Source organism: Haliotis rubra, unplaced genomic scaffold, assembly GCF_003918875.1.
Source record: "Haliotis rubra isolate DU_JTF1 unplaced genomic scaffold, ASM391887v1 Scf635, whole genome shotgun sequence".
NCBI classification, from domain to species: domain Eukaryota; kingdom Metazoa; phylum Mollusca; class Gastropoda; order Lepetellida; family Haliotidae; genus Haliotis; species Haliotis rubra.
In genome coordinates this window covers 506360-523600 of record NW_025767341.1, presented here as the reverse complement: position 1 = coordinate 523600, position 17241 = coordinate 506360, and the positions used below count along the sequence as shown (strand labels likewise).

Below are 17241 nucleotides of genomic sequence, written 5' to 3'. Positions count from 1 at the left end.
TTGTGCGCGCTTGCGTTCGTGTGTGTGTGCGTGTGCGCGTGTGTGTTTTATGTTAAGCGCTGTCTGTTAAACTATTTTGATACAAATGTGTTAGATAATACGCATGAAGGTATATTGTGGATTCAGCTGCGTAACAGACGGGACAAGTCCAACTTGTATGCCTGTGTGTGCTATCTACCCCCTGAACACTCGGCAAGAAACGTAAATGCTTCTGACTTTTTCAATGTATCGCTGTCTCAGATTTAAGATTATCAAACTAGTGGTGAAATATTGTATATATGTGGCGATTACAATAGTCGGTATGGTGAGCTGGATGATTACTTTGACGGTGTTGATAAACTACCAGGCAGAAGTATGATAGACTTTAACTGTAATTCCGGTTTTCTTGAGTTTTAGTTGATGCTGATTACTGTATCCTTAATGGTAGAAATGGTATACAAAACGATTTTACATGTGTATCATCAAAGGGTCTATTTGTGGTGGATTATTGTATTGTCCCCCATGAATCACTGTCAAAAATGAGTAACTTTGAAGTACAACGCTCTAATGCAGTGATAGCCAAAGGTGGTATTATAGACAAAGTGGATGGGCATTTGGTCACCGAGTTTGACCACCCCTTGTTACGGTGGATCTGTGCTATTGATGTTGTTGTAGACACACATGTACAGTCTGTAGGAGTCGACCCTGTTAAAATTACGAAATATACTGATGTACAAAAGAAAGTACACACCTGGTGTTTTGAGACTATTAAAACAACGTAAATATTTTGCTAGCAATAATCCAACTGGGTACGATGGCGTCTTCCCGGAATGCCGGCACCTTTTGTTTTAGGTAGCCAAAGCAATGAAGCATGCTAATTGGAAGACAATGGGGGATTATGGGAGGGCGTCTCCTAACCAACCATGTGGAAGGCTGGCTCTCCAGCTTCGGATATCTATGGCGTTATTGCAACACGTACACAATGTTTGTGACATGTGAGTCGCAATCAAAACACTTTTCTAAATATATTACGCTGTTTTCAAGAAAACATTTTACCACAGCATCAGGTGTGTACTTTCTTTTGTACGTCAATTTACCTTACATCATCTATTCCCGGTGAGTTCATGAGTTCAACACAGTGCCAAGCTGAGCTGAGTAATGTGACTGAACGCCTGCAGAACTCCGAGCAATCCCACCTTGACCTTAACACAGCCTCAGACCATTTGATTGGTTTGATAAAGCATGAAATGAGAGAAAAGCTTGTGAGCAAAACTTACTTACTCAACTCTCATTTACCAAACAAGCGATTGTCTTACAAAAATGTGGAATGACTTATGTGAAGCGGAGAGAACATGATGTAAGTGTAGAACCGGAGCAAGCAAACAGTCATTCAAACATGACTGTAAGTTGAAACTGAAGTATTTTGATAAAGAGTTCAGCAGGCTCAAAGATCATTTGTAAAGGATGTTTTAAATTACGAGCTGTGTGCGTAACTATGGAGGACGGTTCGGTGTCTGACGTCATTGATGACGTGCTGGAGAAATGGAAACACGACTATAGTGTACTTTGCAATGGTGACACCTGTGATGACAATGTAACTAAGGACAGTATACTGATAGATGGAGGTTATGCGTGGATATGGCAGGGAGTTGGAAATAAGCACCAATTCTTAAATTTACTTGTAAGAAGAAGCAAAGATTGCTTTATACAGGAGTGGCATGCAAAACTCCAAAATAGTCCCTGTACATTTACTTATTCCCTATTAAAAGAAGACTTCTTGTGTGAACCATATGTACGTTGTATCGATATCAAGAAAGTAAGACAAGCCTTATCACAGTTTCGTTCTGTTTATTATGATTTAAGTTGTAATAAGGGAAAATTTCACAAGAAATCTACTGTGTGCAGATATTGTAAAATGAATGTCTTGGAAGATGAAAACCATGTACTGCTAATTTGTGACTATTATAGAAACATTAGAAGCAAATATATACCCAGTTACTTTACGAAACAACCGTCAAAACATAAATTTATCAAACTGTTGTCAACTTCTAATCGTATATTGATTGAAAATATTGCTTTGTTCATATACCATGCGATATTGAAGAGAAACCCACTCTGCTTTTGAACTTTGTATATACCTGTACTATGGGCCTGTGGCCTTCAGTTCTGAATAAAGATTGATTGATAGATGGAGGTAACCATGAGTTGTTTAATGACATAATCGGTATGCCTGAGGTGAGAACTACTATCTATAACGCTAACAAGGGCAAAGCGCCAGGCCATGACAATATCACTATGGAAGTGTTAAAATCTGAGAATATCGCAACTGCACTACATAATGTTTTAATTGTTTGTTTTACTTGTGGAAAAGTACCAAATATCTGGTCTAAGGGGATCATCAACCCGATACCGAAGAATCCACAATGGACCCTAATGGACCCTAATGGGTCCATTATCATACAGAGTGGTTACTGGACTCACTTCCAGCCGATATGTCTATAATCGAAGACTGTATCCTTGACTCCAAAGCATGGATGATACAAAGGAAGCTGAGATTAAATGACAGTAAGACCGAGGTTTTGCTGTGTGGATCACCCAGTAGCACTGCTAAGGTGGATGTGTCTTCGTTGGTAGTGGGTAATGAGAAAGTTCCTTTCAGTGATTCCGTGAAAGACCTTGGTGTTTTTCTAGACTCAAATTTATCCATGGAAACACACGTAAACTCTGTTTGTAAGTCATGCTATTTTCATCTCAGAAATATTGCTTCCATTCGTGATATTCTGACATTTGATGCAGCTCACCACCTAGTTCGTTCACTTGTTCTCTCACGTTTGGATTATTGCTGCAGTCTTCTTGTAAATATCCGCCAAGATCTATTGTCCAAGCTCCAGAGGATTCAGAACTCTGCGGCGCGATTGATTTGCCGAGTCAACAAGCGCAGTCACATTACACCATTGCTGATACGCTTACATTGGCTGCCCACGAAACAGAGAATAGAATATAAAATCCTCACTCTCGCTTTCAAGTGCCTCCATGACAAAGCTCCAATCTATCTGAAAGATCTCCTCAGTGAATATGTCCCACCACGGCTTTTAAGATCAAGTTCTAATTGTCAGTTGAATGTCCCCAAGGTCAGATTAAAGTCATATGGACATAGACAGTTCTCTTACACAGCTCCCCTTTTCTGGAACTCACTGCCTCTTCACATCCGACAAGCCGCGTCCGTGGAATCTTTCCAGTCCCAACTGAAAACTTTCCTTTTTAAACAAGCTTATGAACTTTAATCCTTTCTTCAGATCACTCTATCTTTTAGCGCCTAGAGAAATTGCCTTGCAGTTTGATTTGTGCGCTATACAAGAACACTTATTATTATTATTATTATTACTGTCACAACTTCAATATATAAGCTCTGCTGTGATGTATTGAATAACAGCCTGCAGTTATGTACAGAATCAAATAATATGCTCAGTGATTCTCAAAATGGCCTCCGCAAGAAACGATCAACTGTAGACCATGTGCACACACTCACGTTTGTTATAGAACCTCGTAAAACCAGCAAAAAGCCAACGTTTGTGGTGTCCAATGACTTCAAAAAGCATATGATTGTATCAATAGAGATATTCTCTGGGACAAGGTTGCAGCTGTCGGTGTAGGTGGAAATATATTAAGTGCCTTACAACCATTGTGCAAGGACGTTCAGTGCTGTGTGAGACTACATGGGGATCTAACGCCTTGGTTTGGGGGTGAATCGAGGATTGAAACAAGGTTGCTTACTCCCCCTCGTGCTTTTTAACTTGTTTATCAAAAACTTCAATCTTTATTCTTTCATACCGAAGAAAAGCCACAGACCTGTAGTACATTAATTAGTCATGTGTGGGTAGTAGAACATTCTTTCTGGGAATAAAAGCTTTGTAAATATCTATGGACAATCTTTCTAAATGTGTTTTACTCGAATTATTCATCAATGATATAAACTTATGAGTTTCAGGATGTACATAATAATATTTATTTAGATATCTATTTCTTAACGATACACATGCTGGGCAAACAAGTAAAGTGAAATTAATCTTCGATCTCGTTTAAGTTGCACATTTGACAGACTCTATTTTCTTTCTTAATTCCTTGGTATCTCCCAGTTTCAACGTTTAAATCATGCGCAGAGCAACGGAATCTCGCCAGTGAAGATTTTTATTTTCTTATGGTCAAAACTGAAAGATACTGTTCTGTATATATGGAATGTTTTATCATTTTGTAGTAAAATCATTTATTAGATAATAAGAGACTAGTTGACCAATTTTAAAGGAATATATCTTCAAGTCTTTGTTTAACTAAACAGACAAAATGAGAATGAGATTGTACTATTTGTTCATGCCAGGCATCGCCGAAGCCGATAGATAATAGCAAGTGTTTTATATTTGTTACCGTTTTCCATGGCTATCATATAGTATCATCATATCATAACATTTTCTTGGCAATCTGTGTGAGAGCATTGTTAATAATGTTAACCAGTATCTAATATTTTTTACATTTGATTCTACGTACAATCGATATCATCCACATTCTCCGTCAACTATACAAGTAGAGGTGGCTGTTTTCACACCCAGAAGTTTCCTGCATGCATGCAAATGGACTGTTTCTATAATATCATAAGTTTTAAAACCCCATACTTCTGCACCATATAGCAAAATTGGATATATTTTGGCGTCAAATGTTTTGAAAAAAGAGTTGTAAGACAAGTCGCCTAAAATATGTATATATTGTGTTATACCTATTAATATTTTCTTTGCTTGTATAGATGCCTGTGATGTGTGTACTGCCCATGAAAGAGGATTGGTAAAATGCACACCATTGTATTAATTGTAGAAGTTGTCAGTGGTTATACCTGCCTTGGGTTCCTTTTAACGGAAAAGTTAGATTTTAAGGCAATGACAGGTGAAGCGGCAAAATCTGCTAACAGGGCACTCGGGCTGCTTATATCAAGGTTTCAGTTATTGGGTGGCATGCACTATTATACATATACATATCCTCTAGCATTGCCTTTGGCGACATGCCCTGTTTATGCCGAATCTAATCACCTAATCGTCTACCGTTTTCCAATATCTATGCAGTTTCTCTCTCACATGTGTCAAATTCTCTGGTTGAATTCTAAAACGCAAATGTAGGAAACGAAAGCAATATCCATGAGGCCACATACTTTTCGATTAACCCCTAATAAGTGCACATGGATAGGGTTCAGTTTTAAGCATCTTCATAAATCGTGGTGAGCTGTAACCAATACGATATAAACAAACAACAGTTTTCACGCGTGAATAATAATTGTCTCCAAAAGAAATTATAGTGTTTGAATCGTCATAATTTCTTCTTTGGATGCAAAATCGCATTTCATAGAGGTTACATGCTAAGCACTAACACACAGTTTTTTTCTATTAATTTTGAAAGACCCTGCAAGAAAACAAGCCCACTGTGAACGTGGAAATCATGGCTATCACTGGTAGTCATGCTCGAACTGATCACAACAATCCAGCGTCTGTTGAGTACCACTACATTGACGACATCCCCGACTCCTCCTATCAACAGGCGATGGAAGAAAACCAACCGGAAGCCGAAAATGATTATGAATGCATTGCTGAAACCAATCCTGGTTATGATTACATTGAACCAATAAACGGTCCACGTACGGTAAGAGTTGAAGTTCTGTTTTTTGGTCAATAGGTCTCAACATTACTCTTGATACATAGCAATATTATGAATACCAAAATACGAAAAACTTTACTGGTAGTTCCTTTGTTTTTGTTTTAAAACATATTTAATTAATGAGAAAATGACACAGAAAATGAGAAACAATGGAACAACTGCAATAATTAAAAGAATCTTTTTGATTGACAAATATATGTTTGAACAATTGTAAATATGTTTTGATTTATGCGAAGTCAGATCTGCATTGCCATATAATAGTAACTCATAATTTATATTCATATTGGTAACACTGCGTAGATTAAACATCATGTTCTCTGTCCAGTATATAATTGACACTCAAATAGGTAATGATAAGAATTTTCACAAACATTTCCAACAGAACAACTTGTGTTATCTTTTATACCAACACGGAATAGAGCAATTGGCTACACATGTAACATAGTTTTGTAAGGATGATATTTGCATTTTTCGGTCCAAAATCAAAGTATTGAGGAGCGGTTTTATGTTTTATAACAATATTAGATTTGAAACTACTACGCAATGAACTTCACATTGTTTTTAAACAACCACTACTTGTGATCGTGACCAATGGCCACAATCGCTATTTTGGGCTGCAATGCTAACGGGTTCTCTTTGAACTGTCGTAAAAGCTGTTTCATTCTAAAGTTCACTTCCTTAACCAAAATTAACATAACTCATGACCAAAATATTATGCATAACGAAAAAATTAAACATATTTTCATGATACCAATTTTAGTTATAAAATTGAAATGCAACTAAGTCATATCGTCCTGATGACCTCGCTGACATCGTAAAAATATAAACTGTTTTTTTCTTGTTTCAGTTTTCGGAAAGGAAGTGTAAGAGGGGTATTGTTTTTCTCGTACCCATATTTGCTGGCGTAGTAGTGAACTTCATAGCTGGGTTCTTCTTTACGACCTTTCTGATGCATCTCAGTAGAGATGGATGGATGGTATTCATAGTGGTTAACCCGCTGGCAGGTATAATGTGTTGGAGATATGTGATTATAGTTTGTGCTTCTTTTTCAATAATTATTGTTCATCAATAGATCAGCGAGCGAAATAGGCATGGGATAGCTAGCCACCGCTTTAAACACTGTAGCCATAACTGGAATGATCCATCTAAGCTTAATGCACCTTAATGCATGGCCATCAACGTCATTTCTGTCTGTTGTGCCAGTAATTGTCAAGGAAAAAAGTGTTTCCAGATAGAAACTAAATATTTCATATTTCGCATTCAGTCACGCGGAGGAACCTGTCTCTAGTATGTTGTGTATTTCAGCTGCCTTCTGTGCCCCGCTTATGATCAGATATGGCTTCCGCAAGGTCGCTTTCGGCGGAAGTGTTCTACTCTTCTTTTCCTGTATCTCATCGTCATTGACAACCAGAGATGACATTAAGACAGTCACCACATTCATCACCATGAAAGGTCTGTTTTTAATCGATTTTCAAGTGAAACTTTCTATCTATTGTGGGCGTAATAATAGGCATATTGAAGGTCTTCTGAATCTAATGAATATGAGTGTCGTCAAAGGAGTAGTATTTGGAAATGATGACGCAGCTTAGTACACATTTGTGTTGTGTATGTAAAAAGGATAGTTGTATGACTCGCTCACTTAATATGAAGTTTTCTATCCCTAAGATCGTTCCTTTTCATCATACTACCAGTGAAGATCCGGATCTTCAGTAACCCATGCTTGTCGTAAGAGGCGACTAACGGGATCGAATGGTCAAGGTCGCTGACTTTGGTTGCCACATGTCATTGTATCCCAATTGCGTAGAACGATGCTCATGCTGATGATCACTGGATTGTCTGGTTCAGACTCGATTATATACATACCGTCGCCATATAGCAGGAATATTGCTGAGTGCGGCGTTAAACAACAAACCAACAACCAACCTCTTCATCATACAGCTTCTAAATGCCACTAAAAGAAGTTGTACTCAACATGCATCCATCCACTTCCATTCCTACCATCCTCCTCCTACAAAATCAGTTCATAATAAGGGTTATATATTGATATGAAGCTTCTGTATACTATTGCTTGACCTTGATAAACGCCTTCTACTTGGTTGCTAGGTTTTTCTGTTGGTCTTCTTCGATCTACTGGAGTCGTGGCAACAGTGGACTATCTCAACACTCGCCCAACTCTCGCAATTATCATCAGCTACTTTAGCTTCATCATCGGGTGTTTTAGTTATCTATTCAACTTCATTCGCTCAACAAAATGGCTTGAGATACCTGCTATATTAGGACTTGTGGCTGCTTTGTTTCTACAAAAGAACTCACAGACCCATGTGCAGAATGTGACCAAGCTCTTCAAACATCCACCGTTTTATGTCCTGGTATCGATAACAGTTGTCTGTTCTATGGGTAGGTATTTTGAGGTTGTTAATTGAAGATGATGCAAAACTTGAATCAATGTGCTGTGATGACCCAGCTGTGGGAGGAACCTTGAATCGATGTGAAGGACGATGTCTCTTATCTGCTAATGGTTTGAAATCACATTTTTAAACCTTCACGAAATGCCCGATCTTGACATGTCCCATTTGCAAATGTGATAACGGAAAAAAACTATGATTCATGCAAGAAAATATTATTTGTATTCTTTTTAAAGAAGATGTTTGGTATCACTTTCCAATCTTTTACGAAAATAGTATTACCTCAATCTTACAAACGGGTGGGGTAGCCTCGTGGTTAAATCGTTCTCTCATCACGGGCGTTCAGTTTGTGAAGCCCATTCTGGCGTCCCCTGCCGTGATAGTGCTAAAAGCGGCGTAAAAACACACTCACTCACTCATAGACACATGATTATGATATAACCGGAATCGTACAATAGGCTCAGAAGCAATCACTTTCAATGTCGTATTGGCCAATGCTTGTGTTGGTCTTATTTTTTACAGTTGTGCTGTAAATGTATATGTTATTCTATGCCAGATTATAAGACTCATGGATGCATTTATGTCTGACAGGGATGGCAAGCATTTTGACAGCAGTCGTCATCTTACCGCCTTATAGAACGTGGACGATCATTGCGGTGTGCGGCTTCTTCGTTATCGAGATGATCGTGCTGGTTGTTCTGTTGGTCATCCGAAACTTCCTGACAGAGTGTCTGAAAAGGTCAGCTCTTTTATCCATGGGGCTATCGGCCGTAGGTGTTGGCGTCGTTACCACTGCCCACAAGGTGACTCATCCTGTTTTTTGGGGTGTCGGGATTGGATTTGCCTTTGGTGAGTAAACTAATGAATCTACTCTACGCACTCCGCAGTACTCCATAGTTCTGGAGACTGACTATTTAATCATCTTAGAGAGGGAGGGTGCTTGCAATATATATTATGCATCAGACTTGCGAAAAGGCAAGATGCGTCAACTCACAAGTTCTAGGTTTGTCAACTCTATACCTTCGGGGGGAGAATTCACCGGGATGATAAACTTCGAAGACCTGCATCCCTTCTTCCTTTCCTTCCACAATGAGCAGATGATCGTGATGTTAATCACCGGATTGTCTGGTCCAGACCATATTATTTTCAGACCGCCGCCATACACCTGGAAAATTGCTGAGAGCGGCGTTAAACAACACACAGACGCACGCACCCACGCACCCACCCACGCACGCACGGACATATTCACACACACACTGAAGTTCCAGATCTGTGCTGGCAATGGTATGCAGTTATCTGTTTTGTCCGAAAGAGACAACTGAATGCTTAAAGACTTGAATTCTTGTTCCAGTGCTCTCCCAAGTAATGTTGCCAATAGCGTTGATCAGCACTACTGAAAGAAGCAGCCTGAAACTGGCCCTCCCACTCTTGAGCTGCTTTCATTTGATGGGATTAGTTGGCGGTGTCATTATTGGTGGGTTGCGTCCTCTGTTTCTATAGTTTGATGGAAGTTTTGTTTGTGTTTTTATTTAACGCCGCACTCAGCAATATTCCAGCTATATGGCGTTTGTCTGTGAATATTTTAGTCTGGACCAATCCAGGGATCAACAGCATGAACATCGATCTACGCAATTAGGATATGATGACAGATGTTAACCAAGTCAGCGAGTTTGACCACCCGATCCCGTTAGTCACTGAAGACCAATTCTAACAGGAATCTTCATGGGTCTCCAGCCATTTGATGTCGGTCTGTAAAAAATCGAGGCTAGACCTGACCATCCTATCCCTGACATCATGAGCATCAATCCAAGCATCAACCACATCTTAGTCGCCTCTTAGGATACACATAGGTTGCTGAATGTCAATTCTATCCCGGTCTTTGGGGGTCAGTAGACCTGTAAAGCAGGGATCCTTGTCAAACTGACAAGATGAACATGAATGCATGTTGTTCACTGGTCCCTCAGGACCTTGGGCTGATGTACCCTCGATGTTTGTAAACTTATGTTCCCTGAGCCCTGATGTACCCTCGATGTTTGGTTATGTTCCCTGAGCCCGAAGGGAGAGGGGGACATAAAGAAACATAGAGGGTATATCAACCCATGGGACCAGTGAACAACGTATTTATCTTACCGAACACCGCAATGTTAATTTTGAAATGTTTGCAGCACGGGTATCGGATCATAGTATGGAGTACCAGACGACAAGACAAGAAAAACAAATTTAAAGTTATCTCCCTTCTATAGATATGCATTCGCAAAACATCGGTAATTTCCGTACATCATACGTGATTCAATGTGATTCGAGATAAAGAATTACTACTAAGAAGTACCAAATGAGTTCGGCATTCCCAGCGGGGTACATAGAAAATGTTACTCGCTTGTAAGCGGGGTACATTGAAAATAATAGAAGAGCGCTCAGCCAATCAGAAAACGACATTTATGTGTGAGGCATGATAATATTTAATGTTCGAATTATGACAATGTGTTTTGAACTGCATGACCTATACGGATACTTTTTATAGACCTTCTTCCCAATAAATGTATCTCTTTAAGCAGAGACCATATAATAGATCTATCATATGGTCTCTGCTTTAAGGTTTTGAAAGTCAAACTTGATCAGGGTGAAAATCTACAGTTTGAAATGAATTTAGGATATTCAGCAATTGTAGTGAATAAAGGCTAACTGAAAGTTCTCAGAATCATGGTGTTTTATTCAGTGTCAATAATGTATTTGAAGGACTGCTATAAAAACTACCCATCAAAACTTTAGACTCACTTAAAGCACTCACTGTATGTTATGTATATATATGTGGTTACATCGACGATGAATTTCTCCACTAACTTGGGGGAACCACCTTATGCAGATGAATTGCACGAGGATCGTGCATCAAATTACTGAAAACCATGAGCAAATATTGTGCATGTGAACAGTTGCGTTTTGGTATAAAGTATTGTTAAGAATTCACCAATTGGCACTGAGTTTCATCATTTATTGAACTCATGACGATAATCTTTTCAACTTTACGAATTTGCTTTATAATACATCAGTTCATGTGTAAACAGTACCTTTAAACAGTATGGAATATTTTGCAAAATCTAGTTTATAACAAGATATGTTTATGGATTAAACTTCTTTATAATTTCCCTCACGACGTTTCGAGACCATTCCAGGTCCCTTCATTCCCTTCAGGATTTCCCGTGAGGGAAATTATAAAGAAGTTTAATCCATAAAAATATCTTGGACATCAATGTACAGCTTCTAAATGCCACTGAAAGACATAGTTTATAACAGTTGACTGAAGTAAGTGGCTACATTTACACTAGTGAGTCTAAACTTTTGATGGGTAGTATATTAACACATCCTACCCCTGTAGTTTCCTAGCTTGATTATACTGCAGTTATTGAATCACTTGGACTTCCATTGGGTAAATAACCGCTTCATTTTGATAATTGTTTTAACCCCTAGTAATGTGATTTATCATGACGTACGCGCTTTCTCATTTCCCCTCATTCAAATATATTATAGGGATGAATTATAGCAACAGTTACTGTGTTACTGTCGCAATGTGTTTGACACATTTTTCTCTGTCGACTTTTCACACAGTATTTAAACGGTATGGCTAGTTTGACTTCAAACATATTTAGATACGTAACACAACATTCATTAGCGTAATTTCAAATGTACAGAGTCGTGCAAAAAGTATTCGACACTTGACGTAATTTCTATAGACTTACATGTTAATTTAGTGTAGCATAAATAATTTTTAATGAATTTAATTTTCATAAGATCGAAGTCAAATTTCGCACAATTGTGAGGAATCATCTTACCTACAATCACATAATTTCTGTTTAATTTTCTGTTGCATATTTATCGAATGGCAACACTTTAATCAACATATGTACAGTGCTGTGCACTCCTTTAACATGGCGGCCTATGGGATTGTGCATTGTGGAACCATACGTAAGTTGATAAATGTGATGTCATTAGTTAAATAGTGGTCGGAAAATTGAACTGAAATTATGTGTGCAGAGCAGAGATGATTTCAAATTTGCCTGTCAAATTTTACAAAGATCCATACTAAACTCACTTCATGAAAATTATTTATGCTATACGACTCTGTGCCATAAGCATTTCCAGTTCGCTGTAAAACAAAATCATGTTTTCGACATGTTGCAAATGGATCTAAAATATTAGTGAACACTAATGTTACGGTTCCATGTTTGAAGGATTTCTATACAGAATTTGGGGACTATTTTGGTTTTTGTTGTGGATCTGTTTTGCCACGTTAACATTTCTGAAATACACTTGTACTCACTGCGGCTCAATATTTATTTTCAAATCTCCCTCTTTCATAGTTTATGGACGTTGTGTGAGTGGCGCGTTACCGGCTCGGCAGGGCATGCTTAATTTGTTGCGAACACCTGGTGTCACTAACGGATTTTCAGTGACACACTCATGTAATTTTCATCGCTAGTTTGTCTTTTACGTGCACTTGTATGCGTCTGTTTCGTCGGATAAGTTCTGGCGTTTACTTTTCATATCTGCCTGTTTAAAACCGAGAAAATATTCAGCGTATAATATAAATTCTAAAAGCGAGATTATCCAAAACAAAATATGATACTTAAGGAATAATGTACACAATTGCAGATAGAACAATCATTTTGCACATGGACAAGTGAAGGTCCGGGTTAGAACTGATCTCCAGTAACCCATGCATGTCGTAAGAGGCGACTAAAGGGATCGGGTGGTTAGGTTCGCTGACTTGGTTGACACATGTCATCGGTTCCCAATTGCGCAGATCGATGCTCATGCTGTTGATCACTGGATTGTCTGGTCCAGACTCGATTACTTACAGATCGCCGCCATACAGCTGGGATATTGCTGGGTGCGGCGTAAAACTAAACTCACTCACTCAATTTGCACGTGAAACTAAATATGGATTAGCATGGGTTACTAGTTGTTTTACATGTAAATCATCATGAAATAATAAACCGTAATAGCAAGTTGTAATACTCGGGTATACAATCAAGTGGCTCAAGAGAAGGGTACATAAATTCAAGTAAAATTATAACATGATTTATTAAACATGTTTTTGTTTCGTACGTGTCAAAGTTTCTTTGAGATTCTTATTATATTTATTAAGTTATTATCACAGATTATTATTTCATGCTGATATACATAATAGTCAGTAATCCATATGTTTTCCGTATTTAGTTTCATGTACAAAATTAATACATTCCATCGTTGATTAATATCGACTATAGATATTTATCTGTGCTCCCATCGGATTTTAGTTGTAACCATGGAGATTCCTTATAGTAACTGTCTCAGAAATGTTTTATCCTTACAACAACATCTACCATTGCCATTTTAGGAAACATCCTTGAGGATACATCGTCAGGTACTGGAGCCATGTATTTCGAAGGAGTGTCTATGATCGTTGGCGGAGTTGGAGCCATCATTGCATGGGTGTTGTTGATAAGACGCGGGCCCCTTCCCAGTGATGAGCCTGCCGAAAACATCAACGATGAGGAGGGAGATGACGCTGGTGATGGTGAGAGAGAGGACCATGTCGAGGACCATGTCGAGGACCAAGTCGAGGACCACGTCGAGGTGGAGGCTGAGTTCTCTCGCAATTGATACATCCCTACATGACCAAACTGGTGCTGTAGAGGTAGATTGTTACACAACAGAAACACCATAAATAAGTAACTTTACGATATCCGAGGAGGATTTCAAGTGTCTCCTCAAGCCTAGTTTGCATTGCCTCTCACAAGACTCTTAGGATTTTGTCTGTACATTTGTTCTTTGACTTTTTCTAATTTTGTCAAAGTGCCACTGAGCATCTATTGATGGATACTAGGCGCCATATAAATCAGTTATTATTATTATTATTATTACAGTTTGGTCACATATAATACAAATTCAACGCAGGCGAAATTGTGAAAAATAACAATGCAGATCTATTATTCCTGGAGTTATTATTACATTAGAATTTGTCTTTCAATACAAGTTTTTTATGGTGCAGCTTTGAACTTTATGCCTGTTATAGAAATGATAAACATGTCTGCCAAACACTTTCTGAAGTAGGTTGAAATTATAAAAACAGGAAGTATTTCGAAATGTTTGTATTGCATTCATAACAAGTATTTCAAAGGATACGTGTGTTATCAAAAGCGATGTTATCTTGTTATGTATATATCATCTTCAGTTTCTGAATAACACTATCGGCTTCCTGCCAAGGGGCGGTGGGGTAGCCTAGTGGTTAAAGCGTTCGCTCGTCACGTCGAAGACCCGGGTTCGATTCCCCATATGGGCACAATGTGTGAAGCCCATTTCTGGAATGCCCCGCCGTTATATTGCTGGACAATTGCTAAAACCGGCCTAAAACCCAACTCACTAACTCACTAACTCACTCACTCACCTGTATGAAAGTCTTAATTTTGAAGCCATTTTGAAACATTTTAGTGGGAACCTGTCATACTCCGAGGTGTTTGAGTTCATATGGAGCTGCCACGAACTGGGTAGATGTTTCTGCTGGTATGGTGAAGTCCAGGAGTTGTCAAATACAAAAGAAATATTTGTTTGTTGTTAAACGCCGCATTTAGAAGTATTCCAGCTATATGGCGGCGGTCTGCATATAATCTAGTCTGGACCAGACAATACAGTGATCAACAGCATGGCATCGATCTACGCAATTGGGAACCGATGACATGTGTCAACCAAGTCGGTGAGCCTAACCACCCGATCCCCTTAGTCGCCTCTTACGTCAAGCATTGGTTACTGAAGATCAATTCTAACCCGGATCTCCACGGGTCAAGGATATGTTACTGAAGATCAATTCTAACCCGGATCGTCACGGGTCAAGGATATGTTACTGAAGATCAATTCAAACCCGGATCTTCTCGGGTTTTACCCTTTTGTCAAACACCCAGTGTCGTAACAAAATTTCAGTGATCCATTCAAATATTTTTCACAGCTTTTTTCACCAAATGGAATCTGTTTCTGATAATAGTGAAGAAAGGTTATTCTTTTGCATTACGGTTTAACATTGCTTGTTTTTATACGCTTTATGTTTTCCGGAACAACATTCTGTACTGGATAAATCACCTTCAACAAACAAAGTTTATCCTTTTATCTGTTTGTGCTTGAATAACCAACCGCAATTATACTCATGCCAATAATGGTTGTCACCCCTTCCCACCCCAACCCCCCACGCACCTCACACCCCCTCTCCAATTAAAAAACTTGCAGGGGGTGACAACCATTATTGGCATGAGTATAACTGCGGTTGGTTACGGGATGAAAACGTTATTTCCAATTACAAAGAACACACCTGTAATAGTATTTAATTCAATAAAGACAGTGTTATGCTATACACATATATGATTTTAAAATAGGTCATTACTTTCTTAGATGAAATATAATTCAGACAAATCTAAAACAATAATACAAGGGTGATAACTCCATGATTTACTTTATACATACAAAACACATTATGAGGTAATGATTCGGGCATTTGAATGCAATACACATGCCCAAATACCATAGATCCAAGACACAGTATTACATAAACGTATATAGCAAATACAAAGTAATTAATACCCGGTATTTGCCTCTAGCGTATAGTGAACATCCAGGTTAGAATTGGTCTTCAGCAACCCATGCTTGTCATAAGGGGCGACTAACGGGATCGGGTTGTCAGGCAAGCTGAGGTGGTTGACACATGTCGTATCCCAGATCGATTCTAAAGATCACAATCACTGGATTGTCTGGTCCAGACTCGATTATATACCAACCGCCGTCACAAAGCTGGAAATTGCTGCGTGCGGCGTTTAGAAGAACCAAACCAAACAAACAAAGATTTTGGTACAGAAGTACGGCGCTGCCAAGTCATATGCTCAATCGAACCTCTAATCTGTATAGAGAATAAGCAACGTTAAAGTTATGGTAACTACAAATCGATATATCTTTTATAATTAATTTACAAAACCATTACACTTCACCAGGCGACTGAAGAAAACAAATGAGAGGAAGATGATGGCTGCGAACGCGTTGCTGAAATTAATCCTGCAGATGAATACACTGAATGAGTTCACAGTCTCGTATTGTGAAATTAACCCTGCAGATGATTACATTGAATCAGTTCACAGCCACGTATTGCTGAAATTAACCCTGCAGATGGTTACATTGAATCAGTTCACAGCCACAATTTGGCACGGCTCCCAAGGCCGAAAGCTATGATTACAATGCCATTTAGAAAGTAGTCAAATGCAAGATATGTTATGTTTGGGATTACACTTTCTTTATAGAGTACAAATTCTAGCACTTTTTTGTGAAAGTCGCGGTGGCTGAGCGGGTTAGGCGGCTGACTGTGTGTGCTGGCGATTTGGTGCCTGACTCTGAGGGCGTGGGTTCGAATCCCGGACCCAAAAAGTCCTAGAATTTATACTCTACTAAGAAAGTGTAACCCAAACATATGTTGCATCACAAAAGCTCATTTGTCTATCCAAAAGTATTATCAGTTCGTTGTGTTAAGGCAATACCGTTACCAGTCCAAGATATTTAAACATATTTCTGTATGCAGAATTGTATCCCATTTGATCTGCATAACTTCGCGTTTACTCCCACATAAGTGAGTGAGTGAGTTTAGTTTTACGGCGATTTTAGCAATATTCCAACAATATCAAGGCGGGGGACACCAGAAATAGGTTTCACACATTGTACCCATGTGGGGAATCGAACCGGGGTCTTCGGTGTGACGAGCGAACACTTTAACCACTACCCCACCTCCTTCTTCCCACATGAAGCAGAGACGCTTTAGTATAGCTGCAATAGTCGGCTCCGTAAAACCCACCTTATTCCTTTATTCAGTAAAGAAACCAGTGGATGTATTATAATATCATCGCTCCTCATGCCAAATACCCAGGTTCGATTCCCCACATTGGTACAGTGTGTGAAGCCTATTTCTGGTGTTACCCAGTTGACTCCAACACTTTTTACATTTAAAAGAAATAACACACAAACACAACACACAAATGGTTTAACTTATATAATGTTTCCCAGACATTGACTCATATATGTCATCATTTGTCAAATCTCTTCTAAGAAAAAACTTCATTAACATTGACACAGTAAGTGAGTTGCAAGTTTACATCGCATC

General features: G+C 38.8%; 2 protein-coding genes across 2 annotated transcripts in view; one reads left to right on the top strand and one right to left on the bottom strand.

The window, feature by feature from the left end:
* The window catches only part of LOC124256694, a 39951-nt gene that overhangs the window by 19975 nt on the left and 2735 nt on the right, over positions 1 to 17241 (bottom strand). The gene's annotated exons all lie outside the window — the stretch shown is intronic.
* Positions 6852 to 14371, top strand: LOC124256688. The gene is made up of 5 exons (XM_046690662.1): positions 6852 to 7125; positions 7777 to 8070; positions 8670 to 8927; positions 9430 to 9552; positions 13453 to 14371. The coding sequence occupies exons 1-5, from the start codon at positions 6963 to 6965 to the stop codon at positions 13716 to 13718; spliced, it is 1104 nt and encodes a 367-aa protein (XP_046546618.1). The 5' UTR covers positions 6852 to 6962; the 3' UTR covers positions 13719 to 14371.